Source organism: Protomyctophum bolini, assembly GCF_963924005.1.
Source record: "Protomyctophum bolini genome assembly, chromosome: 23".
In the NCBI taxonomy this organism is placed as follows: domain Eukaryota; kingdom Metazoa; phylum Chordata; class Actinopteri; order Myctophiformes; family Myctophidae; genus Protomyctophum; species Protomyctophum bolini.
Window position 1 is genome coordinate 23,405,967 of NC_137884.1, and position 25,686 is coordinate 23,431,652.

Below are 25,686 nucleotides of genomic sequence, written 5' to 3' on the forward strand. Positions count from 1 at the left end.
TGGTGATACATGACCATAGAACCTTTGATTCTGTGGAGATTTTTTTTTAAATATATTTAATTATATATGTATGTATTGTATGTATCTCCCCGGGACCCAAAACTAGTAATAATAGCAGATCTACAAGCTCACAACGCGACGCAAATTGACGCATTGTGAGCTTGTAGATCTGCTATTTTCACTAGTTCAATTTCACTACTTCTTAGACATTTTGTTTTAAATGTATGGAATTTCTTAGATTTTTCTTTGACTTCTTCATGAAATCAATGAAAATAAATCATTGCATTTTTGTTTTTTATTCAAGTAATTTTTTGCTTTTTTTTTTTTGTTGTTTGTCTTTTATGTTTTGAAATAACCAATAATCCAAATCAAAACGTTCCAAACCGACCCAGTGTTTGGGAACCTGTGGTCTACTCCTACACCAAATCTCTTCTCCAAAAAATAAATAGCCCGATCCACAAGCTCACAACGTTGTCGCACGTTGTGAGCTTGTGGATCGTCTGTTTTTTTGGCCGATGCCCCCCCCCCCCCTCCCAAAGAATGTGCATGCCGGGGTTCTAGGTGCTTATAAACATGACTGCCATCTGCTTCCATAAAGCTGTTGCCAGACGTGGGCAGACAGGCGCGGCCGTTTTCCGCTGGTTTTTAGACAGCTGGTGGATGGAAAAGAAGCTCCACCCACACGGCAGAATGCCGCGGGGGCAAGCGTTTCCGGGAGTCTGGCCGTAGCGGCATTCAGTCGCGTGGGTGGAGCTTCTTTTCCATCCACCAGCTGTCTAAAAACCCGGAAGAGACGCCGGCAGACAGCGGACAACAGCCGCGCCTGTCTGCCCAAGTGTGGAAACACTGTAAAGATGACCTAAGTAAGGGATAATGTATGGCTGCTGGGACAGTGACTGGCTGCTGACTGATGGGACAGTGACTGAAATGACACCCAGCTGTCATTTCATTTTTAGCCGTTTTTTGTCCCATTTTTAGACGCATGTCGGCTATTGCTCAGTGGGTTGTTGATAGATAAAGATTTATCTATAAACAATGATGACGCAGCCATACATTATCCCGCTTATTACACGGCTAAATTAATTAATACATTGACCCAAAAGTGACAACAAAACAAAGTATTTCCTTGCTTACGGTAATGAAAGTATTTTGGCCCTGCAGAGGCAACGGAAACCAAGGACTGTCTAAAGAGGACGAGACGCGAATACCGTACGGGCGACGCCATGTTGCTCCATGTTGCTCCCTGGAAGGAAAGAAACATGCACACAATGGGCTTTATGCAGCCAACACTTCCACGTTCAGCTTCCTTGGTCTCAACTGTGCATGTTTCTTTCCTTCCATGGAGCACCATGTGAGCAACTCGTCTCGCGTCTCGTCCTCTTTAGACAGTCCTTGACGGAAACAAGGAAGTGAGTGTTGATCAAATGCAACCAATTTTCGGGTAATGCGTCGTCTATTTCTCGCTTCAAATGTTTTCTAAAACATTCTTGAAAGCATGTTGTTTAGTTAAATGACATTGTGTGTACATGGCTGTCATGTTGGTATACAGCACAGGCGCTCCGAGGCTTTGAAGAGACATTGTTATACAGTGTTTCCAGACCTGGGCAGACAGGCTGTTTTCCGCTGTCTGCCGGCGTCTCTTTCGGGGTTTTTGCCGCGTGGGTGGAGCTTCTTTTCCATCCACCAGCTGTCTAAAAACGCGGAAAAGACACCGGCAGACAGCAGAAAACGGCCGCGCCTGTCTGCCAAGGTCTGGCAACAGCTATAGAGCGGAGCGGTCGTTTCTCTTCTTGAATCCTATCCTATAGAAAATCTTTGTTTCTACGATTCGTGGTGCTCAAACTTTTTTCCATCTCAAGAAGAACCCTTAGAATTATATGTATTTCATCCACCGAATTTCATCTGAAAATATTTTGTCCCAAGGACCTCCCAGTAAGCATAAAGTTGAGTTTAGTTGAGTTAAAAACAATTTTCACCAAAATAGCAGATCTACAAGCTTGTAATGGCAAGTTTGTATATCTGCTATTTTTCAACAGCTAAAGTTTAAAATAACGGTTAAAGTGGTATAAAGCTATAAGGTGACACTGATGCGATACACAGGTCTTAATGCTTTAAAATAGCCGTAACTTTTGGACACACTTTGTATATTGCTGCTAAACTTTTGATTTTAAAATGTTTGTCTTAATAATATCTCTGCTCCGTTCATTGCGTGTATTAATTGTACTGCGTCTTATCCTCGATTTAGTACGTCACTGCTAGCTCTGGTCCATAGCCGTTAATAGGACTTTAAGGCTACGTTACTCTCTCGACTTCCTGCCGCCGCATGAAGACTGCACATATTATGCCTGTCGACAAAAATAAAAATAACGATTTCGCTACTCACCAATACAAAGACGGTTTTGTGGCTGGCGAAAGACTACTTTCCCTATAGTGGACTACACTCTGAGCCCCCCACCACACGTAAACAAAATATTATTTTTTTGTTACTCCACTCTACAGATATTGTCAATAGAAAATCCCATTGACAAGATTTTTCCTTCCGTGAGTGCATATCAAGAAGACCTTAATTAAGGCTATGTGGACCAGAGCTGCGTCACTGCATTTTAGTTTAGTAGAAGTTATAGTAGAACGGTTTTCTATTTGTCTACCTCTGCACATACAGTACCTATTCCAATTCCAACAACAAGTGCATAATAGTATGTACGGCCTGTATATCATATTCAATAAGGGTATTATTGTGTGGTTATTTTTGTTGTTTGATGTGCTGGCAATCTGTTTGTTTTTCCTCCCCCCGTAGTACCAGAGGTACTTTCACACTCATCTGCAAGTATATTTCTGGTGTTTATTGCCTTTGTAATGTTATTGACTAATTGATTAACTTATTAATATTGCAGATTATTCTCTCCGTTTTTTAAATGTTATTTTCACTACCACTGCAATAAAGTTAGTTTTTTTTTTCTATGACAAAACATGCCGTCTCTCAAGCTTATTATGTGTGGTTCTTTCTCAAAAGGGCAATTTTAAACAGTGCCATGTGTCATATAGCGGTGGGCCAGTGGTGGTGGTCCGGGGACCGCAGTGGTCCTTGAGGGGGTTAGGGTGGTCCTCCATGTGCAGCTAAATGATGGAGAGTTGGTAACCAATGTAAAATGTTACGCTCTCAAAAGTTAAATTATTGTTAAACATCAGTACAGCATGGAATTGTGGACAAAATCTTACCCAACAACAACAACAAAAAATCTTTAGTTTTGGGTCTGAGAGGCTATAAATCTCATCAAATGCTGCATGAACCGTGGCTCAAATGCCAAATAAATTATAATGGGCCTTGATTAGCTCTGGTCCATAGCCTTCTTCTGCTTCTATTCTGACCAGAATCGAAGCAGAAGAAGGCTATGGACCAGAGCTAGGCCTTGATATGAAAAAGGTTGAAAACCACTGAGTTATGCCATAGAGCCACAATTATACCATTGTAAACACAACCCACCCACCCAACATTTTATTGTTGAAGCCATAGAAACTACATTATGGACTACAAATAAAGGTCTTTGCTGCACAGTCATTGGGCCAATGGGAATGAGAGTAGCCGGTGATTGACGTTGGGACTAGCCAATGCAAGGGCTCAGGGGAGGAAATATGTTTATAACAGCCCACCTTTCCTGCGTGGTGGAAGCAGTGTTGCCATGTCGGCTTTTTATACGCGATTTTGGGCTTCTCTTTCTGTTAAGTAGATTGAATATAAATATTGGTGGTTGTGTTATTTCTTTATTTTTTTAATTAACTTTTTCCAAAGATTTCTTTGATTGAAATTTTAGATTAAAATTGCTCATTTTTAAATGGAGTGGCTTATTATATTTGCTTGTTTTCATATTCCTGGTCGCTTGTTTCTGTCGCAAAGTCTGGCAACGCTGGGTGGAAAGACAGACAGACAGACAGACAGACAGACAGGACTGTTTTGTTTTGGTGAGTTCCAAAAAAAAAGAAAAGTTCATTGAAAAATCTTTTAAGACTTAAAAAGACGTTACATTTAGTACGTTTGGGAACGTTTAATTGGGTTGCCCACAAAACCCAAAGGATGACAGTCCGCTCGAGACGTGACAGCGCGTGCATTTAGTTCTAGATTTATTTGCCAGCCGTTCGAAATGAACTGACATTTTTTTCATTGTTGACGTTTTGTTCCAACAGCTGCTTTTTTTTATTGCGCAAGAAGAAGCCACATCGTTCATTTAATTCGTGTGCGTTTATTGTTTTATAGTTTCAACATGGCAGCAGCGTAAACAACAACGACAGCAACATTTGACAATGGATTGATTGAAACTTGTATTCACAGTTTGTAGTTATGGGTTCATTTCAACGAAACTACAGGATAAAACCGATTTGACTTGTTTACATCAGCTGTCCTCCATTTTCGACAACATAACAACAACAGGCAAGTGGGTTTTTTTTCCGTCGACGTGCAGCATCGATTTGTACATTTGTACAATACATTTGCGAGCTGTGTGTGTGTGCGTACTTTTATTGTTTTCGTGACAACAACATGATGTTTATATATATATATATGCTTTCTTTCGCGTATGTTTTATTGTCGAGTATTATTATTATTGCGAAGAAGCATTATTGTCAATTTTGTCATTCCTGCGAAATGACAGCAAAAGAGAGCCACGATACAATGCATTAAATAGTCTATCATTTTGGTAAAAACATGTTTTTTTGTACAACTTGAATTGTTGTGGCTTCGCTTCTTCTTTCTTTAGTATTGAATGAATGGGGATTCTAAGTGCGCATGCGCGCCAGATCCCAGTAAAGTTTATAAACAAGGCCTGCCATGCAACCAGAGTATTATGCAACAGACCATGATGATCACATGACGCATGCTGTTGCGAAATAAATATATCTCATATTTATATTTATACACAGACTGGTGAATATTTATTAATAATCCATGTTTTTTTTAAAACATTTAAATGTTACCAATGTCATTTTATACACATTCCAGTTAGTAATACGTACAGTGTCCATTAGTGACCTGTGTCGTGTGTCCCTATGCAACCCTGCCCTTGGGGGTGGGGGGGTAAAGTAATATATAGCTGCATGTGGTGGGTTGCATCAGCCATGTATTTAGGCTATATAGCTATGTTATTATTAAGAGTTGAGATTGATTGAAAACTTTATTAATTAGCAGTTAGAATAAATAATCACAAGAAAGCACTAAGACTTGTTTCCAGTGGGGTCCTTCGATCATTTTCAATTCATCAGAACATTATTGACATTAATGACATATTTTGCTCTTTGAGAGCACTTTTGAAGGATATTCATAATCTTGTATCTATAATGCCATTATAAATTGGTAGAGCGGTCGGTGCCTGCTGGGCACTGGCCTACTTGGAACGATGCGAGTTGGAAATGGATGCCCCACCCCAGTTATTATGTTTGATTCCCTTTTGTGCCCATATATGGAGTTCTTTGTCAGGCATGCCCAATAATGGACTCTGGAGTCTATATATGCAGATGTCAGAACAACCATTGTGATGTCAGAACAGGCCAGCTCCATATATGGAGATAGAGGAGTGATCAGGTCCAGAGCCCGGGCAGAGGCTTTTGTGCTGGTTCTGGACAACCGGCACTGCATTACATGGATTACAGCCATATGTTGGACTCCTGTAACATCTGTTTAAATTCTTAATATTCAATCAAAAATGTGTGTGTGTGTGTGTGTGTGTGTGTGTGTGTGTGTCTGTGTTCAGAAAGCTCAGAGTTGCCATCTTGTGAAGGCCTTGACCATGGTGTGGGAGGTCGTGACGCCATCCGCTGACCCCAACCGCCGCGACCTTACACGTCCAGACAGTGAACACTCTGCAGGTATTATATAATATGCAACATCCTTAACCCATTTTGGGTTGGAACCCCTTTTGGTGTTTTAAGCATTATGTTATGCTTTAGCTGTTGAAAAATTGCAGATGTACAAGCTCACAACAAGCTTGTAGGTCTGCTATTTTTGAAGAACCGTGAAAATGTGGCGCAAATCTTTGAATATATATCTTTTCCGATCGAATGTTTTTAACTCAAATCTTTGCTTCTGGGGGGGTCCCTGGAACAACATATTTTCAAATGGGGGTCGGTGGCCAATTGCACATATTGACATAGAAACATGGGTTTTTCAGAAAACTGTCTGGATTTAGAAGACATTTTGTAGAATCGTCCTCAGGTCTAAATGGGTCTTTTCATACTGAGGTGACCACCAAAACAGTGGTCACCTCATCACCTATGAATAGGCCTTTACACTGCAGCGGTTCTTAACAGGCCAGTGGTTCTCATCAACAGCCATTACACATTTCAGTTGACGATTCATTGCGATTATCAATTTAATTGTGTGTTTGTTAGTTTTTTTAGAACATAATTATGAATGAAAAATACATTTCTGTTTGCCTCGTAATCAAAGAAATGCACAGGGCATATGACAAATAACTGAAATATACAAAGAAATGACTGATTTATTTTATACTTAAAAAAGGTAAAAAACTAAAAAACAAAACAAAGCGACACATTGTAACTTGTAAGCTGGTAGATGTCTGCTTTTTTATTCATGAACATTTCTTCAACATGCAAACATTGTTGCGATTATCTCAAATAATTGTGATTAGACGATTATGTAATAGAGAGGTTATGGGCGTGCATAAAGTGAGTGGCGATCAGATATGACTTTTCTGTTTGGATGTATGGGCTGTCAAAGGTCAGAAAGTCGTTTTCTGCCACTCAGTAGTCAGTAGGCACCGCATAACTTCCGGGTATGACGATGATGTCACGTGCATACCCTCTATAATTGTGACATGAGTCATTTCAAGAACTCCGTTAAACCACAGACCTCCCCATAACCCTGAAAGTGTGCAAATGGTACACAAATTGTGTACATTACTGTACTCGAGTAAAATAAATAAATATCAACCATTTAACAGTTATAATAGGAAATAGTTCAATACTGGCCAAGTACCACCGTGTACTCCATCCTTACGGGCGGCTGTGGCTCAGGAAGTAGAGCAGATCCCTGGGTCGGCGGTTTGAATCCCGGCTCCTCCTGTCCACATGTCGCAGTGTCCTTGGGCAAGGCACTGAACCTTACATTACCTCCAATGAGTCAGTCGGTGTGAGCTCGCCACCGTTGGTGTGTGAATGTGGGAAGTGAGGACGCTGGCGTCGACTGTTCGCCGCTTCACCTCCCAATGTATGAATGAATGAACCGTTGTAAAGCGCTTTGAGCACTTGGAAAAGCGCTATAAAAATGCAATTCATTACGTATGGTCCCAACGATCCTCCATTTGGACTTCCAGGTGTGATGATGTCATGTCATGATGTGATGATGATGTAATGTGCTGTGTTCCAGGTATGATGATGGTGTGATGATGTCATGTAATGATGTAATGATGATGTAATGTGCTGTGTTCCAGGTATGATGATGGTGTGATGATGTCATGTAATGATGTAATGATGATGTAATGTGCTGTGTTCCAGGTATGATGATGGACACAGATGGAGATGAAGGGCTTCACTGTGACGAGCACCTGGCCTCCTCGCCCGGACGTCCTACCAGTGACAGTCACATGGAATACGGTACAGAATGTATATACAGTCACATGGAATATGGTACAGAATGTATATACAGTCACATGGAATATGCTACAGAATGTATATACAGGCACATGGAATACGGTACAGAATGTATATACAGTCACATGGAATATGGTACAGAATATAATATATATCAGTGACAGTTGTAGTGGAAATGAATGGTCTCAATATTCACAAGCAGAAGGAAGCATCAGAAACAGGACTCCGGCTCAAGATTCAGGCATCGTCCTCTTTATTCAGAGTTCTCAGTCAGTACAGCAAAATGGTAGCATCACTGACTGTGTCCCAGTCCTCCCTCCACGCATCAATGAAAATCATCCCCTTTATCCCCCCGCACATCTTCATTTACAACAGCAAATAGACATTCAGTAACAGATGGTTTATTCAACATGTCGTTCTAAGGTTGGAGTTACGCAAAGGAGACAAACACGCTATTCTAATAGTCCTAAGATGAGAACAACACAAATAGTTACACCTTTGCTGACAGTGGTATACAGTAGTAAGCATGGAGACTCAGCTGTTAGATTGACAGCTGCCGTTCAGTCAGAATGAGCAATGGTGAAAATAGACTGGCCAGGAAGGAAGAGAAGCACCCTAATCATGTGTATGTATAATTGTTCTATGTGGCATTCTAAAATGCCCATTACACAGTCACATGGCATATGCTATGGTACAGAATATGTCCATACATCATGGAGAGTACAGTGTTTGATTTCGCCGACCAAAACTATGACGAAAAATGTTTGTTAAAAAAAGAGTTTTCAGTCATATGGAGGGCAGGGTTCATATGGAACAGTCCATTTGGTTACATACATTCGTACACTCTGCGTTACAAAGAGAGAGAGACATGAACACTGAGTATTCTACCGTGTTGGCTTATTTCAGAGCTGGCGGTTAGTTCCCTTTATGCTTATGCTAAAGAAGGGCCACTGTGGGTTGGTTAGTAACCTGGATCCAGCCCAAAGACCCCGCCCACTCTCTGAGTGGACAAGAAAGCTACAGTCTGATAATCAGGCTAGGTTGGTACTAGTACCCTCACAAAAACATGCTCTATACTGCTTCTCCCTGGCTAGCCAGGGCGCCTGATGGAGGGGAAAAAACTGGTTGGAATAACGTGTTCCACGTCCTACTGTGGAAACTCCCTCCTGTTCAGGTGAAAAGAAGCATGAGGTCAGTCCGTTGCTCTCCCCAGGTTGGCAGAGGGAGTGTAACGGCCAGGATTACTTTAGATAATTGACACTGGGTAAAAAAATAATAATTGTGGGATAAAAAAATTTACACTGCCTCATTATAGAAAACATTACAGAAAATAAAGGAGTGTGACTTAAAACTTGAAGGACCATAGGCTATACCGCGCTGGTCTGGCATGTTTTATAGCCCATTGAGTATGACTTGAGTGATTTAAAATGCAGACATCTGTAATGTTTGGCCTACAGTGACTCATTCAGGTTAGGTAAGTTGGGTTACATGATTGTAGAGAAACTGTAAAGGCAAGCAAAATGTACAATATTTAAACAGGAAAAATGGTGTGTTTATGTAAGAGATATGACTGAGCCAATAAATAGACCATGACGGTATTAGGGTCCTTTTTTTAAGACTTTTCTCAGCCAGCCATGTCTGCTCACAGGGAACGCTTGACTTCAAAGAAAACACTGAATCATGTTCTACTAATTGGATTCAAGGTATTTCTTTGGATTATTGCTATTTACCTTGCCTGCACTATTAATCCTTTATTTCCTATTTTTTTACACAACTACAGCTTACCATACCGTATGTGAAGGATTTAGCAATACAAGAGAATAACTAGAAACCCGATGGCCTTGTTTGTATGATCTCGTGGGGCGGCAATTCAGTATTTAAGTCAGACGTCATTTTGTAGTGCTACGTTACGTCCGGGTCCAAGTGGCACCAGCTCCCGTCCTCATCTCATTGTAAATAGAATATCTAAACGCGTGAATCTTTTTACAAGGACGTTATTTTTCAGAAAGGAAGCCATTGAGGGTAAAATGGGTCTTAATGCTTCCAACTCGAGTAGAATTATTAATGTTTTGTACAAGTATCCATGACAACAAAAATATATGATGTGGAGACAATAAAGACTATTATTATCATTATTATTGAAGGTGGCAACATTTGCTCGGTAAAATATTTCGGGGGCATGTTTAGAATGTGTGCAGGCTTGAGTATGTTGCATCTAGTTGCATCTAAAATAAAATGGCGATAGTATTCCATCTGGTGCAGACGGCCTGTCACAGCCAGATTTGGGAGAGCAGCAGCTTTGTTGTTGCGAGGAAAGCGGTAAAATTAGACTTTCGTGGTTGTTTTCGTCTCAGATTTAGTCATACGGAGCGTCACAGTATAACTCTATGGGGACACAAAAGCGACACAAAAGTAGTACCCGGAAGTATCTCAGGAGGGGCTGTTCACGTCACAGCTAAAATACTGAAGTATCTCAGGAGGGGGCGCTCACGTCACAGCTAAAATACTGAATGGCTCAGGGGTAGAGGGACTCCTCCAGAGTAGCCTGGCCCAGCCAGCGTGCTTTCTGGTCTAGAGGGGTGGGTGTGCTTTCTGGTCTAGAGGGGTGGGTGTGCTTTCTGGTCTAGAGGGTTTTTTTTGATTGATTGATTGAAATCTTTATTAACAGTTTGCAGAATTACAGTACATTTCAAGCACAAACTCAATACAAAGACTGTTAACTGTGAGTGGACGACCCAATTAAGCCTTACACTTGTTTACAACAGGGTCCACATTGTTCAATTCATCAAAACATTTAGAGACAAACAAATAGACACTTCTATGTAGTTAAAGAACAGAACAGGAATTCATCATATAGGAAGCGAAAAGGGAAAAAAAGTATATATACAGTGAGGGGAACAGGGGGATAAAAGAAAAGAAAACGAAAGACAGAGTGTAGGGCGCCTGCACACAACACCATGCGTTGATGCCATGTGTGCATATGTGCAGGCACCCAACACCACGTCCATACAAAAACATAGTACAATCCATAGTACAAAGACAGAGTGTAGGGCGCCTGCACACAACACCATGCGTTGATGCCATGTGTGCATATGTGCAGGCACCCAACACCACGTCCATACAAAAACATAGTACAATCCAGATACAAATTCAGCTTTTACAGAGGCCAGTTTCGAATTGCAGCCATCCGTAGGTGCCCTTTGAGAGCAGTTTTGAAGGAGCCAAGGGATTCACATGTCTTAATGACTGTTGGTAGGGCGTTCCACATTTTGGTCGCATAGGAGCGAAAAGAATTTAGTCCCTTGTTTGTGCCGAATCTGGGTTGTACATGGTTTGTTGCACTCCCTCTGGTGTTGTGGGTGTGGACTTCGTTTACATTAAGGAAGTATTTAGACAGGTACATGGGTATCTTGGTGGTGTATCTAATCTTGTGGACCAGACCCATTGCAAGATGCTGTACTCTGTCGTCGACCCTAAGCCATCCCAGCCTGTCAAAGTGGGCAGGGGTGAGGTGGGTTCGGGGGGTGAGGCCAAGTAGGAGCCTGACCAGTTTGTTTTGGGAGGTCTGGAGCCTTGTTTTAAGGGCCTTTGAGGTGCTGTGGTACCAGGAGGTGGATGCATAGTCAAAGAAACCTTGTACAAGGGCTCCTGTTAAGGTCTTCAAGGTGTTTTTGTCGACCAGTGAGGAGATCCTGTAGAGGAATCTTGTTCTTTGATTGACTTTTTTGATTACGTTGGTGGCCATCTTATCACCGGAAAGATTGGCCTCCAGGATGGAACCTAGGTAGGTAAGGGGTGGGCTTGCTTTCTGGTCTAGAGGGGTGGGTGTGCTTTCTGGTCTAGACGGGTGGGTGTGCTTTCTGGTCTAGCGGGGTGGTTGCGCATGGAGCAAGTGCTGGAGAATATTGGTTCACTGATCCATATTTAATATCCTGGCACCTACACAACACACTTGAACTGTATGTCGCCGCTTCACGTTGAAAGTCTTGCACTCATCAGGGAGTCAAAGAAATTCATAATTTATAGTTTTTTACAATTACTTATTTGAAATGACAGTGTCTTGAGAATTGGTTTCATGGTCTTCTAACATGCTTTTAAAACGGAACATTAAAAGCCCATAATCGGCTGCCATAAAATCCTACGACTGTATGCTATACTGTAAAACGTGGTTGTCAACCTTTTCTGGAACAGGTCAGATGGGTGGACCACTCAGGCTGCCGTGTTAAGTGGTCAGATGGGTGGACCACTATGGCTGCCGTGTTAACCCATTCGGGGCGGGAACCCCTTTTGGTGTATTAAGCATTATGTTATGCTTATAGCAGTTGAAAAATAGCAGACCTAGCCACGCTATGAGATATTATTTCACAGCGAAAGTTTTTAACTCAAATCTTTGCTTCTGGGGGGTCCCTGGAACGACATATTTTGAGATGGGGGGGGGGTCGGCGGCCAATTACATATAATTCTAGGGGTCCTTGACATGAAATAGTCTGAGAACCACTGACACATAGAAACATGAGGTTTTTCAGGTTTTTGTCAGGATTTGGAAGACATTTGTAGAATCGTCCTCAGGTCTAAATTGGTTAAGTGGTCATATGGTTGCACCACTCGGGCTGCCAACCCCTTACCCGTGTGTCGTATCGGTGGTTAGACAGCCATAGTGTCAGCCCCTTACCCCTGTGTGGGATCGCTGGTTAGACTGGCATAGTGTCAGCCCCTTACCCCTGTGTGGGATCGCTGGTTAGACTGGCATAGTGTCAGCCCCTTACCCCTGTGTGGGATCGCTGATTAGACTGGCATAGTGTCAGCCCCTTACCCCTGTGTGGGATCGCTGATTAGACTGGCATAGTGTCAACCCCTTACCCCTGTGTGGGATCACTGGTTAGACTGGCATAGTGTCAACCCCTTACCCCTGTGTGGGATCGCTGATTAGACTGGCATAGTGTCAACCCCTTACCCCTGTGTGGGATCACTGGTTAGACTGGCATAGTGTCAACCCCTTACCCCTGTGTGGGATCGCTGATTAGACTGGCATAGTGTCAACCCCTTACCCCTGTGTGGGATCGCTGATTAGACTGGCATAGTGTCAACCCCTTACCCCTGTGTGGGATCGCTGGTTAGACAGCCATAGTGTCAGCCCCTTACCCCTGTGTGGGATCGCTGATTAGACTGGCATAGTGTCAACCCCTTACCCCTGTGTGGGATCGCTGGTTAGACTGGCATAGTGTCGACCCCTTACCCCTGTGTGGGATCGCTGGTTAGACAGCCATAGTGTCGACCCCTTACCCCTGTGTGGGATCGCTGGTTAGACTGGCATAGTGTCAGCCCCTTACCCCTGTGTCGTATCGCTGGTTAGACAGCCATAGTGTCGACCCCTTACCCCTGTGTGGGATCGCTGGTTAGACTGGCATAGTGTCGGCCCCTTACCCCTGTGTGGGATCGCTGGTTAGACAGCCATAGTGTCGACCCCTTACCCCTGTGTGGGATCGCTGGTTAGACTGGCATAGTGTCAGCCCCTTACCCCTGTGTCGTATCGGTGGTTAGACAGCCATAGTGTCGACCCCTTACCCCTGTGTGGGATCGCTGGTTAGACTGGCATAGTGTCGGCCCCTTACCCCTGTGTGGGATCGCTGGTTAGACAGCCATAGTGTCGACCCCTTACCCCTGTGTGGGATCGCTGGTTAGACTGGCATAGTGTCGACCCCTTACCCCTGTGTGGGATCGGTGGTTAGACAGCCATAGTGTCGACCCCTTACCCCTGTGTGGGATCGCTGATTAGACTGGCATAGTGTCGACCCCTTACCCCTGTGTGGGATCGGTGGTTAGACAGCCATAGTGTCGACCCCTTACCCCTGTGTGGGATCGCTGGTTAGACTGGCATAGTGTCGACCCCTTACCCCTGTGTGGGATCGGTGGTTAGACAGCCATAGTGTCGACCCCTTACCCCTGTGTGGGATCGCTGATTAGACAGCCATAGTGTCAGCCCCTTACCCCTGTGTGGGATCGCTGATTAGACTGGCATATTCGCCGATTCCGATATGATCCCGATATGACAAATAGGGGCCGATACCGATACTTTTCGGATACCCGATACAGTGTCGGGACATCTCTAATATCTATGGTTTCTCCCCCCAGACGACCTCCCTGAGCTGCAGGAGGTGCAGGAGGAGGAGGAGCACCGGGCCGCGCCTCCTCTCTACCAGCTGGCGGTGGGCGTGTCCCACCACCACGCCCCCCCCAGCCCCTCCCACCCCTCCCCCCTCCCAGAAGACACGCGCTGGCTCACGCAGCTGGCTCACATCGCCACCGGACCCCAGAGCCCCCTGCTGGTGGGGTCTCCCAACAGCAGGTCAGTGTATGCACATTGATCGATGGATCGATTGATTGAATGCTTTATTGGCAGATAAATGTTACACAGTAACAGAGTACGGTCAAACACTCGGTCCAAAAGGATATCACCTCCCAAAAAAAAGGTTTATGAATGATCTGTGTTTTCTGCTGCAAGCTGTACATTATTGTCTGCCTTTGCTTTTAACTGTGTTTTGTGTTGTGTTTTTAACTTGTTGTACGGCGACCTTGAGTGCCCTGAAAGGCGCCTTATAAATAAAGTATATTATTATTATTATTATTATTATTGAGATGTTTGAGAACCAAGTGGTCCAAGCATAGTCAAAGGACGGCTCAATTAGGGCTCCAGCTAGAGTCCTGACAGCACTTTTGTTGACGAAAGAGGAAAATTCTGCCCAGAAATCTTGTTCTCATGCACACACACACACACACAGTACGCCATATTCATTCACACATTATATCTTGGGCTGTCACGATTACAAATTTAACATTTAAGAGAAACGGGTTCTTGCGACCACTTTTCTGCTCTGCCAAAGAGCAGGCCTCTTCCCCCCCCCAAGTACCGAGCCAGCCTTCTTCACCAGTGCGTCACACGGCCTCCCCAGCAGACCGCAGCGTAGCACACAGGACTGTCCGTCACCCTGCCTCCCCAGCAGACTGCAGCTTAGCACAGGACTGTCCGTCACACGGCCTCCCCAGCAGACCGCAGCGTAGCACAGGACTGTCCGTCACACGGCCTCCCCATCAGACCGCAGTCAGGGGTGCCCAAAAGGTAGATCGCAATCTACATAGTAGATCACATGACATGCCCCTAAAGAATATTTAAATTAAATATATAAAAGACAATTCTTGGCATCTGCCACTTGAGTTAAAGGTGACTTGATTGATTGACCTCAAAAAGCGCCTGTCTGCTCAAGTCCACAATGCGACATTTTGTTTTTAGTGTTGCTGTGCACAAACATCGGTAGTTCCCATTCCCAAAGTGCATTTGTCTTATATGTAACGCCAGCGCCGCTATTCTAAAGCACCCTCGGGTACATATTTAAACTAATTTCAGGTGGGTAGATCTTGTTGAGCTGGTCATTTTGAATGTAGCTCTCAAGTCAAAACAGGGTGGCCACCCTGGCACCCCTGATGTACAGCAGGTCCTTTCTGCTCCATATCTTCATATAACGGTGGTTGTATTTGGGGTCTTTTCCAGGTCCTCTCTGCTCCATATCTTCATATAACGGTGGTTGTATTTGGGGTCTTTTCCAGGTCCTCTCCGCTGCATATCTTCATATAACGGTGGTTGTATTTGGGGTCTTTTCCAGGTCCTCTCCGCTGCATATCTTCATATAACGGTGGTTGTATTTGGGGTCTTTTCCAGGTCCTCTCCGCTGCATATCTTCATATAACGGTGGTTGTATTTGGGGTCTTTTCCAGGTCCTCTCCGCTGCATATCTTCATATAACGGTGGTTGTATTTGGGGTCTTTTCCAGGTCCTCTCCGCTGCATATCTTCATATAACGGTGGTTGTATTTGGGGTCTTTTCCAGGTCCTCTCCGCTGCATATCTTCATATAACGGTGGTTGTATTTGGGGTCTTTTCCAGGTCCTCTCCGCTGCATATCTTCATATAACGGTGGTTGTATTTGGGGTCTTTTCCAGGTCCTCTCCGCTGCATATCTTCATATAACGGTGGTTGTATTTGGGGTCTTTTCCAGGTCTTCTCCGCTGCATATCTTCGGCACCAGCAGTAATCTGCATTCATACGCTAGACCCCCTCCCAGCACTCTGTCCAGCAGCGCTCCACTGCCCTCTAGAGGCTATGGCAGGGGCCGCAGGCGTTGCAGGGTATGTAATGTATGGCCATGTTGCATATCTGTCTCTCTCTCTCTCTCTCTCTCTCTCTTGTTTAATAACACACAAACAAACAAATCTAAGAAACTTCATGAATTAAAAATGTAATAATAATGAGGAACTTCCTCATTGAGATATAATTAGAACGACCGCATTCCATTCTTACAATGGGAGTCTGACCCATTTTGGGGCGGGAACCCCTTTTGGTGTTAGCATTATCTTATGCTTTAGCTATTGAAAAATAGCAGATCTACAAGCTCATAGCGAGCTTGTAGGTCTGCTATTTTTGAAAAATCGAATGAACGACTGACATAGAAACATAGCTTTTTCAGAAGACTGTCAGGATGCAGAAGACATTTATAGAATCTGATCTCAGGTCAGAATGGGCTAATAGTCTATGCTAGTGACGAAGGTTTCCACGGCGATGTCAATGAGTAAATCCCATGCTTTTAACCCGTTCCATGCTGTGTACGTAGACGACCAGTGAGTAAATCCCATGCTTTTAACCCGTTCCATGCTGTGTACGTAGACGACCAGTGAGTAAATCCCATGCTTTTAACCCGTTCCATGCTGTGTACGTAGACGACCAGTGAGTGTGGCTCAGCGGTGTCCACCAGATCCTCCCTGTCGGACGACGAAGACATGGGCTGGAGCCACAGCTGGCCTGCCACGGCCTGGCACTGCTTTCTGAAAGGTAAAGACTGGCCTGGCACTGCTTTCTGAAAGGTAAAGACTGGCCTGGCACTGCTTTCTGAAAGGTAAAGACTGGCCTGGAACTGCTTTATGAAAGGTAAAGACTGGCCTGGCTACTGTTCAGGCACGCGCCTGCGGTTCCACAGGGGTCCTAACGTCTGTATTTCTGTTCAGGCACGCGCCTGCGGTTCCACAGGGGTCCTAACGTCTGTATTTCTGTTCAGGCACGCGCCTGCGGTTCCACAGGGGTCCTAACGTGGAGTGGCAGGACGCCGAGGCTCTCGACTCGGACGAGGAAGACTCTGACGTTGGAGAAGAGATGGCGGATTACCGCAAGGTACCGAAGGAACCATTCACTTACAGAACATCAGTGATTCTCAACCTGTGGTACTGGTACCACTGGTGGTACCTGGTACACTGGTACTAGTACCACTGGTGGTACCTGAGCCTCCCTCTGCTGGTACACAGAGGAGTCGCCCCGAGAAAAAAGACTAAAGTGGAATGGAATATTTATATTACTACAGTACAGGTAGTTCTCCTGACCAAACAATTGGTTGAAATAGTCTGTCCAGCCGTGCTGAAATGGGTATGACAGCACACCTATAGCCGTTAATAGAAGATTTGATAACGGATTAATCACATTAGAAATATCTGATAGTAGCTGATTAGTGATTAGACAGAGTTTTGTCAGAGCAGCAGCATTATTGGCTTAGGAAAGGATCAATTAAAATGTCCCACCTGTATTAACGGTGCATAGCTGAATACGATGGGACAGGGGGGACACTACTCACAGGGGGTTTCTCCTCTCTACAGGGCTATGGCTCAGAGGGTCTGTACTGTACTGTTTCTTCTCTCTACAGGGCTATGGCTCAGAGGGTCTTTACTGTACTGTTTCTCCTCTCTACAGGGCTATGGCTCAGAGGGTCTGTACTGTAGTAACTGTACTGTTTCTCCTCTCTACAGGGCTATGGCTCAGAGGGTCTGGGTCTGGTGGAACACACAGAGATCGTCCTGTCGGGTCAGTCGCTGCTACAGCTGAGCTTCGACCCCGGCGCCTTCGGTCACAGCCAGCTCACCGCTCAGTGCCAACTGGACCATCCCTTCTACGTCAAAAATAAAGGTGTGTGACGTGTGTGTGTGTGTGTGTGTGTGTATGCGCACGCGTGTCACGATTAAAATTTTATGTTGACCATTAAATGTTTGCTTTTTATAGGCTTCGTATTCACAAATTGGAATTGCACAAGGCAGATGATTTAGTTCATTTTCAATACCTGCGTTTTTTTCTGTACGCGCGGAGAAGTCGAGGGGCAACAACGCAAGCGTATTTACGTGAAATGGTTGCGCACGGGCTCGTTTCGTGTACACGCCGATTATTCCGTTATTTATGTTATGTGTTATGAGCGCATACACAGTTGATCACCGTAATCAATTGATATTAAAAAAGGCGTCAAAAGGCGATCTCGATGCCCGAGGCCATTAGGAAATGGGCGTGAAATACACCGACGGCAGAGGAAACCATGCAAGACACCAACCTGCTCATCGGGAGCGATTAGGGGTTCAGAGTCTTGCTCAAGGACACTAAAACTCAGGGGGAGCCCACAGGGATCGAACTGGGAACCTTGCGGTTCCCATCCGGCCACTCTACCGCTGAGCCACCGCCACCCCGATCCAGACGCACAGTTAACGATCCGGTTGACGTTGTTCTCCCCAGGCTGGTCATCGTTCTACCCCAGTCTGACAGTGGTGCATTATGGGATACCGTGTTACGAGGTGGAGGTGGGAGACCTGTGTTTACCCCCTGGACACCGGGACGCTGTGCACACCGACGACTCACTGGTGTTTGACACCTTCAGGAGGTGAGGAAATAAAAATGACTTTTTAGTTCCACTTGAACTCTTTCTCCACTATAGTCCCTCCCTGACGTTTTAGTCTAGTTTTTATTGAGTTTATTAGTTTATAGTCCGCCATTGTTTTAGTGACTTTAGTCAACAAAATCTGAATTGTTCAAAATAAATTTACCCCCAAATGTGGCTCTTATTTTGAAGAGGAAATCCCTTTTCATTTGTTACCAAGCTGCCGGTACTAAGGGACGTCTCTCCAGGTATAGCATTATGTTATAATTTAGCTATTGAAAAATAGCAGATCTACAAGCTCATAGCGCGCCACCGAGTGGCGCGCTACGAACTTGTAGTTCTGCTATTTTTTTTAAATCGTAAAAAATGCGGCACAAATCTTTGAATAGGTATATATTCTTTCAACGTCAGGCCTAAATGTTTTAAACCGTATGTGCACACCCCCCCCCCCCCATGTCATGTGACAGATGTCTGTGTGTTGGTTGGTTCTCAGCTATGACTTCACACCGCTGGACTCCTCTGCGGTGTACGTGCTGAGCAGCATGGCCAGACAGCGACGCACCTCCCAGTCCAGCGGGGGCGCTGTGTCCCCCGACAGAGACGCACACCAAGGTATTGCTTTTGGAACGAGAGCCTTTTAGAACTATAAATGTCACCTGTATGAGCCAGTGACTCTTGGAGTCTCGACCACTTTCATTCTGATGTCTTAATTGGTTCCCCTGAATGTCCTCCCCTTGCAGACCGCCACAGTCCTGGCCCCGCCTCCTCCCGTAAGCCGCCCAAGAGCCAAAATGTCCCGCCGCCAGCAGGAAGCAGCAATGCCACGCCCGTAAAGTGCAAGCGGCCAATGAATGCCTTCATGCTTTTTGCCAAGAAGTACCGGGTGGAGTATACGCAGATGTGTCCTGGGAAAGACAACAGGTGGGTGTGTGTGTGTGTGTGTGTGTGTGTTCCGTGTTCATTAGTAAGAAACAGTGTTTATTGCACTAGTGAGATGTATGTGTATTGATGAGGAGCCCGAGGTGGGGCGAGACTCAGAGGGGGGGGGGGGGGGGGGGGGGGGGGGTTGACGGCACGAAGCAGCATCAAACAGGTAAGTGATGCGATAACAGGTGTATTTATACTGGTGGTGATATGATATGGTGGCTATGAGTCTATAGAGCATCGCAGGTGTAATTGATTAGGTGATGGAGAATGGGAGTGATCGAGGTACTTCGATCGATATTTCATTAATGCCCAAACTTCCTACTGTAACATGAAAATAATATTCTCGTTTAAACATATTATTATTATCGAAATAAATAGCACTGTGGTTTGCATTGAGAAACCTGTGTGTGTGTGTGTGTGTGTGTGTGCGTGTGCGTGTGCGTGTGCGTGTGCGTGTGCGTGTGCGTGTGCGTGCGTGTGCGTGTCTCTGTGGCAGAGCGATCAGCGTTCTCCTGGGCGAGCGATGGAAGAAGATGCGAAGTGAGGACCGGAGGCTCTACACCATGGAGGCCAAAGCTCTGGCCGACGAGCAGAAGAGGATCAACCCCGACTGCTGGAAACGCAAGAGAACCAACTCTGTACGAACACACTGTCCTACATTTAGTACACACTGTCCTACATTTAGTACATTTAGTACACACTGTCCTACATTTAGTACACACTGTCCTACATTTAGTACATTTAGTACACACTGTCCTACATTTAGTACACACTGTCCTACGTTTAGTACACACTGTCCTACATGTAGTAAACACTGTCCTACATTTAGTACACACTGTCCTACATTTAGTACATTTAGTACACACTGTCCTACATTTAGTACACACTGTCCTACATTTAGTACACACTGTCCTACATTTAGAACACACTGTCCTACATTTAGTACATTTAGTACACACTGTCCTACATTTAGTACATTTAGTACACACTGTCCTACATTTAGTACACACTGTCCTACATTTAGTACACACTGTCCTACGTCTCATTCAGTACACACTGTCCTACGTCTTATTCAGTACACACTGTCCTACATTCAGTACACACTGTCCTACGTCTCATTCAGTACACACTGTCCTACGTCTCATTCAGTACACACTGTCCTACGTCTCATTTAGTACACACTGTCCTACGTCTCATTCAGTACACACTGTCCTACGTCTCATTCAGTACACACTGTCCTACGTCTCATTCAGTACACACTGTCCTACGTCTCATTTTAAACGTTTTCCGCAGCTATCTTCTTGTGTGGTCTAGTGGGGTGTTGGTGACAGGCTGACAGCTATAGTGATAGTTACTACTGTCTACTGTCTAGTGGGGTGTTGGTGACAGGCTGACAGCTATAGTGATAGTTACTACTTTATACTGTCTAGTGGGGTGTTGGTGACAGGCTGACAGCTATAGTGATAGTTACTACTTTATACTGTCTAGTGGGGTGTTGGTGACAGGCTGACAGCTAGTGATAGTTACTACTTTATACTGTCTAGTGGGGTGTTGGTGACAGGCTGACAGCTATAGTGATAGTTACTACTGTCTACTGTCTAGTGGGGTGTTGGTGACAGGCTGACAGCTATAGTGATAGTTACTACTTTATACTGTCTAGTGGGGTGTTGGTGACAGGCTGACAGCTATAGTGATAGTTACTACTTTATACTGTCTAGTGGGGTGTTGGTGACAGGCTGACAGCTAGTGATAGTTACTACTTTATACTGTCTAGTGGGGTGTTGGTGACAGGCTGACAGCTATAGTGATAGTTACTACTGTCTACTGTCTAGTGGGGTGTTGGTGACAGGCTGACAGCTATAGTGATAGTTACTACTTTATACTGTCTAGTGGGGTGTTGGTGACAGGCTGACAGCTATAGTGATAGTTACTACTTTATACTGTCTAGTGGGGTGTTGGTGACAGGCTGACAGCTATAGTGATAGTTACTACTGTCTACTGTCTAGTGGGGTGATGGTGACAGGCTGACAGCTATAGTGATAGTTACTACTGTCTACTGTCTAGTGGGGTGTTGGTGACAGGCTGACAGCTATAGTGATAGTTACTACTTTATACTGTCTAGTGGGGTGTTGGTGACAGGCTGACAGCTATAGTGATAGTTACTACTTTATACTGTCTAGTGGGGTGTTGGTGACAGGCTGACAGCTATAGTGATAGTTACTACTGTCTACTGTCTAGTGGGGTGATGGTGACAGGCTGACAGCTATAGTGATAGTTACTACTGTCTACTGTCTAGTGGGGTGTTGGTGACAGGCTGACAGCTATAGTGATAGTTACTACTTTATACTGTCTAGTGGGGTGTTGGTGACAGGCTGACAGCTAGTGATAGTTACTACTTTATACTGTCTAGTGGGGTGATGGTGACAGGCTGACAGCTATAGTGATAGTTACTACTGTCTACTGTCTAGTGGGGTGTTGGTGACAGGCTGACAGCTATAGTGATAGTTACTACTGTCTACTGTCTAGTGGGGTGTTGGTGACAGGCTGACAGCTATAGTGATAGTTACTACTTTATACTGTCTAGTGGGGTGTTGGTGACAGGCTGACAGCTATAGTGATAGTTACTACTTTATACTGTCTAGTGGGGTGTTGGTGACAGGCTGACAGCTATAGTGATAGTTACTACTGTCTACTGTCTAGTGGGGTGTTGGTGACAGGCTGACAGCTATAGTGATAGTTACTACTTTATACTGTCTAGTGGGGTGTTGGTGACAGGCTGACAGCTATAGTGATAGTTACTACTTTATACTGTCTAGTGGGGTGTTGGTGACAGGCTGACAGCTATACTGATAGTTACTACTGTGTACTGTCTAGTGGGGTGTTGGTGACAGGCTGACAGCTAGTGGTAGCCAAGCCTACTACTGTCGGATCCGCAGAACACCGCGGTAAAACCACACCAGTGTGCAACCACCTTTAACTAGAGTTTACGGATGACCTGAAATAATGTCTTGTGTTTTTCAGGTGTCTAACATCTGTTCTCCATCCAACAGGGTTCTCAGGGAAACTGACGCCTCGGGCTGACAGAAAGACGGCAATTGGATAAAACTACAGGAGTATTCAATCGCACACACACACACACACACACACGCACACACACACACACACACACACACACACAGTTTCCCTACTGCGATGATGTGTACGCTTGCTTTCTGACCAAATGAGAGTAACATACATACATACATTACACAACATGAAGCACATCAGAAGAGAAATATGCCTAATCTACTAACTGTGCTTGAATATTAAATATATATACCAGTGTATATATATCTATATACATATTTTATTATTCTCTACTTTTAATGACCGACTTGCCTTAATCTTCCAAAGCAAGGATTTTATAGTCTTTCAAAGAAGACACACTTTGTAGCATTTCCACCCAAAGGCTAAGCTACTAACTGAAATACAGTGAAACAGTGACCTGTTCCCTGCGAGCAAGTTCATCACAGTACATCACAGTACAAGTACATCACAGTACAAGTTCATCACAGTACATCACAGTACAAGTACATCACAGTACATCACAGTACAAGTACATCACAGTGCAGTACATGTTCACAGCTTACCTGGTAGGGTGCAACACTTATTTACAGACTTACAAACTAATTCATTTATGAAGTTAAAAATGTCATTTTAGACATTTTTTTAAAAACAAAAACAATTGCAGATCTACATGCTCTGTAGATCAGCTGTTTAATTATTTGTGCATGACACTGTTGTGCAACTTAGTATAAAACAGGGTTTAATTGGTTAACCGATTCATTTATATACATGTAAGAAAGAAAGACAAAAAATAAGTGCTCAATTATTTGATTAAACTGAAAAGTAATGGATAGAATAATGGCTAATAATAATGGATAGTTGCAGCCCTTATTGTTTAGTGCCTAGAAGATAAATTGCTACGTGTGTGACTTTTAAAAAAGATTGAGCAGTTTATTCATTTCAGGTGATCAACGATATCTTATAGGCTTGAAAAGGAGGAAGTTGTGGTGCTTTAGTTTTTAGCAGACGTAGGTGTAGAGAGATGGTGAATACAGAATTATATTTTTACTAATTGAATGGAAAAGATAATCTTCTGGCTTTACGTTATGTCTGTAATTGTTATCTCTGTGTATCGCACAATGATTTGCTTATTATTATATTTTAATACTTTGTTTTGGCTAGAGGTGAGTTTACTGAAAGCTTTGCCCAACATTACCACCTCAGATTTTGGCCTGTATTCAACAAACTTAATAATGGGACCTTGTTTATTAAAAAAAAAAAAAAAAAAGACATATTTAAATTATTGTAAAAGGAAAGGTACCATATAACTTATATAACTGCAACTTGTTATGATTGCAACTTAATTGTCCAATTATTATAAAAGCCACCAGCATAGTACTATTGGCCCCATGCGAGACAGAGGTTCTTATATGAGACCTTTATTTTCAGTGGTGGAAAAGAAGTTCACAATTTGTACTTCAAAAGTAAAAAGTATCAATACTGCAATGTAGAAATACTCTGTTACAAGTAGTACATTCAAAATGTACTCTTGAGTAAAAGTACAAAAGTATTGGTATCAAAAAGTGAAATTATTGGAAATTGGAAATGCCTCAAGTACAACAGTTCAACTGTACTTATGAGTACAGTATCTGGGCAAAATTGTACTTGTCACATTTCTGATCCCACAGACTTGTACAGGGCGGTTGGGTAAGCTCACCTCCTAGTGGCTGAATTGACTCATTACAGTATAAACTGCCATTTAATGCGAACAGCATGCCAAGACGTGGGGGGGGGGGGGGGGGGGGGGGGGAGTGTATTCTCACAGGAATACATCCGATTTTATTTTATTTTTTTCCTAGTCAGTGCAATTCAATTCAGATGTAATACTTTTCACTCTAGTCTAGCGCTTGATTAAAAGACCAAATCAGGGTGATGTGGTTAAAAGACTAAACAAGAAATGACTTGAAAAGTCATATCTCAGCTTCAGGGACGAATAGTTTTCATAACCCTCATGGGGTGCCCCTGGCCCCCACAGACCCTTCGTCCCTGATCAGCTTGCAGCAAGTTTGTGTTTGCCGTCCCATTGGCCGCGGGTCTTAGCAACAGTTCATTGGACGTGTAGTGTCGTACATTATTTAAATGAGGGCAGAAGTTCGCCAAATGTGCCGATCATTGATCAGCTCTGCAAGCTGATGAAAAATCAGGGAGTTCTGCAGTCGTTTGAGACGTACAGCAACGTGCACTCATTTACAGACTTGACCCATTCAGGTGTTTTAAGCCTTATATGTCATACTTTAGGGGGGTCCCTGAAACAACATGTTTTCAGATGGGGGGGTCGTTGGCCAATTACATGTAATTTTTGGGGTCCTTGACATGAAATAGTTTGAGAACCACTGACATAGAAACAGGATTTTTTTTTCCTTCCAGAAAACTGTCATGATAGACATTCTAGAATCTGGTCTCCGGTCTTAACGGGTTAAGTGCATCCCAAGTGCTATTATTAACCATATGTATACAGTATAACTGTATACAGTATAACTGTGTCAAACATTCAGCTGTCCACATGTCAATGTGTATAAGCGGATGTTGAGTTCAAACATTAACACGCACACATACACACATACACACACGCTGAATATGTTTTGATGTGTGCGTCAGACCAGAGTTATACAATCTGATCAGTTCGATTATACGTCTACTAAATCTTGTCTCAAAAGCTTTCCATGCACATGAGGGACATATAAACAGGACTGTCCAGGACACTACAGTATAGATACTGGACTGGTAGAGTTTATTTTATTTTATTTTAATTTTTTCTTAACTGTGAAAATGAATGAGATTATCTTCTGGGTAATTTCATCACCTTTGAACCTGATGATAATTGATTTAGCCGCAGGTTGCCTGGATTCATGTTGACCACCACAATAACGTCGACGTTCAATGTATAACTAAAGGGGTTGGGTTTATTAAAACAACAACCGGTGGTTTAGAACAGTGTGTGATCTGTATCCAGTGCATAAAGATGCTGGTTTCCTCGTGTGGTGGCATTTAGTTTTTGTTTTTTCTACACCTATACCCAACGGGTGTTAAAACCCATTTTGGGTCGGGAACCCCTTTTGGTATTGGCATTATGTTATGCTTTAGCTATTGAAAAATAGCAGATCTACAAGCTCATAGCTTGTAGGTCTGCAATTTTTGATGAACCGAAGGATGTAGAAGACATTTTATAGAATCGTTCCCAGATCAAAATGGGTTGAAAAGCCTAAGACTCGAGGCTGGAATGCCAGTCCGTATATATAAGATCTTTCACCTGCATGCAAATGATTTGATTGCCAGATCGACACATACAAGCAATGGATAACCTGCATAATTTTACTCCTAGA

The 25,686-nt window shown here is 43.8% G+C and overlaps 1 protein-coding gene across 2 annotated transcripts; it reads left to right on the forward strand.

Moving 5' to 3' along the window:
• The first annotated feature begins 3,936 nt into the window (after nt 1-3,936).
• LOC308311234 (HMG box-containing protein 1-like) lies at nt 3,937-24,081 on the forward strand. 2 transcript variants are annotated; one of them, XM_080757881.1, is made up of 13 exons: nt 3,937-4,430; nt 5,746-5,856; nt 7,504-7,602; nt 13,732-13,945; nt 15,650-15,779; nt 16,368-16,479; nt 16,703-16,815; nt 17,442-17,598; nt 18,190-18,334; nt 18,825-18,943; nt 19,072-19,252; nt 19,755-19,896; nt 22,309-24,081. In XM_080757881.1, exons 2-13 carry the CDS (start codon nt 5,778-5,780, stop codon nt 22,324-22,326), a joined length of 1,509 nt encoding a protein of 502 aa, XP_080614007.1. In that variant the 5' UTR covers nt 3,937-4,430; nt 5,746-5,777; the 3' UTR covers nt 22,327-24,081. The 2 variants fall into 2 exon arrangements, with proteins under 2 accessions (XP_080614007.1, XP_080614008.1); XM_080757882.1 differs by having other exon boundaries at nt 3,946-3,960; nt 5,742-5,856.
• The last annotated feature ends 1,605 nt before the right edge of the window (nt 24,082-25,686 follow it).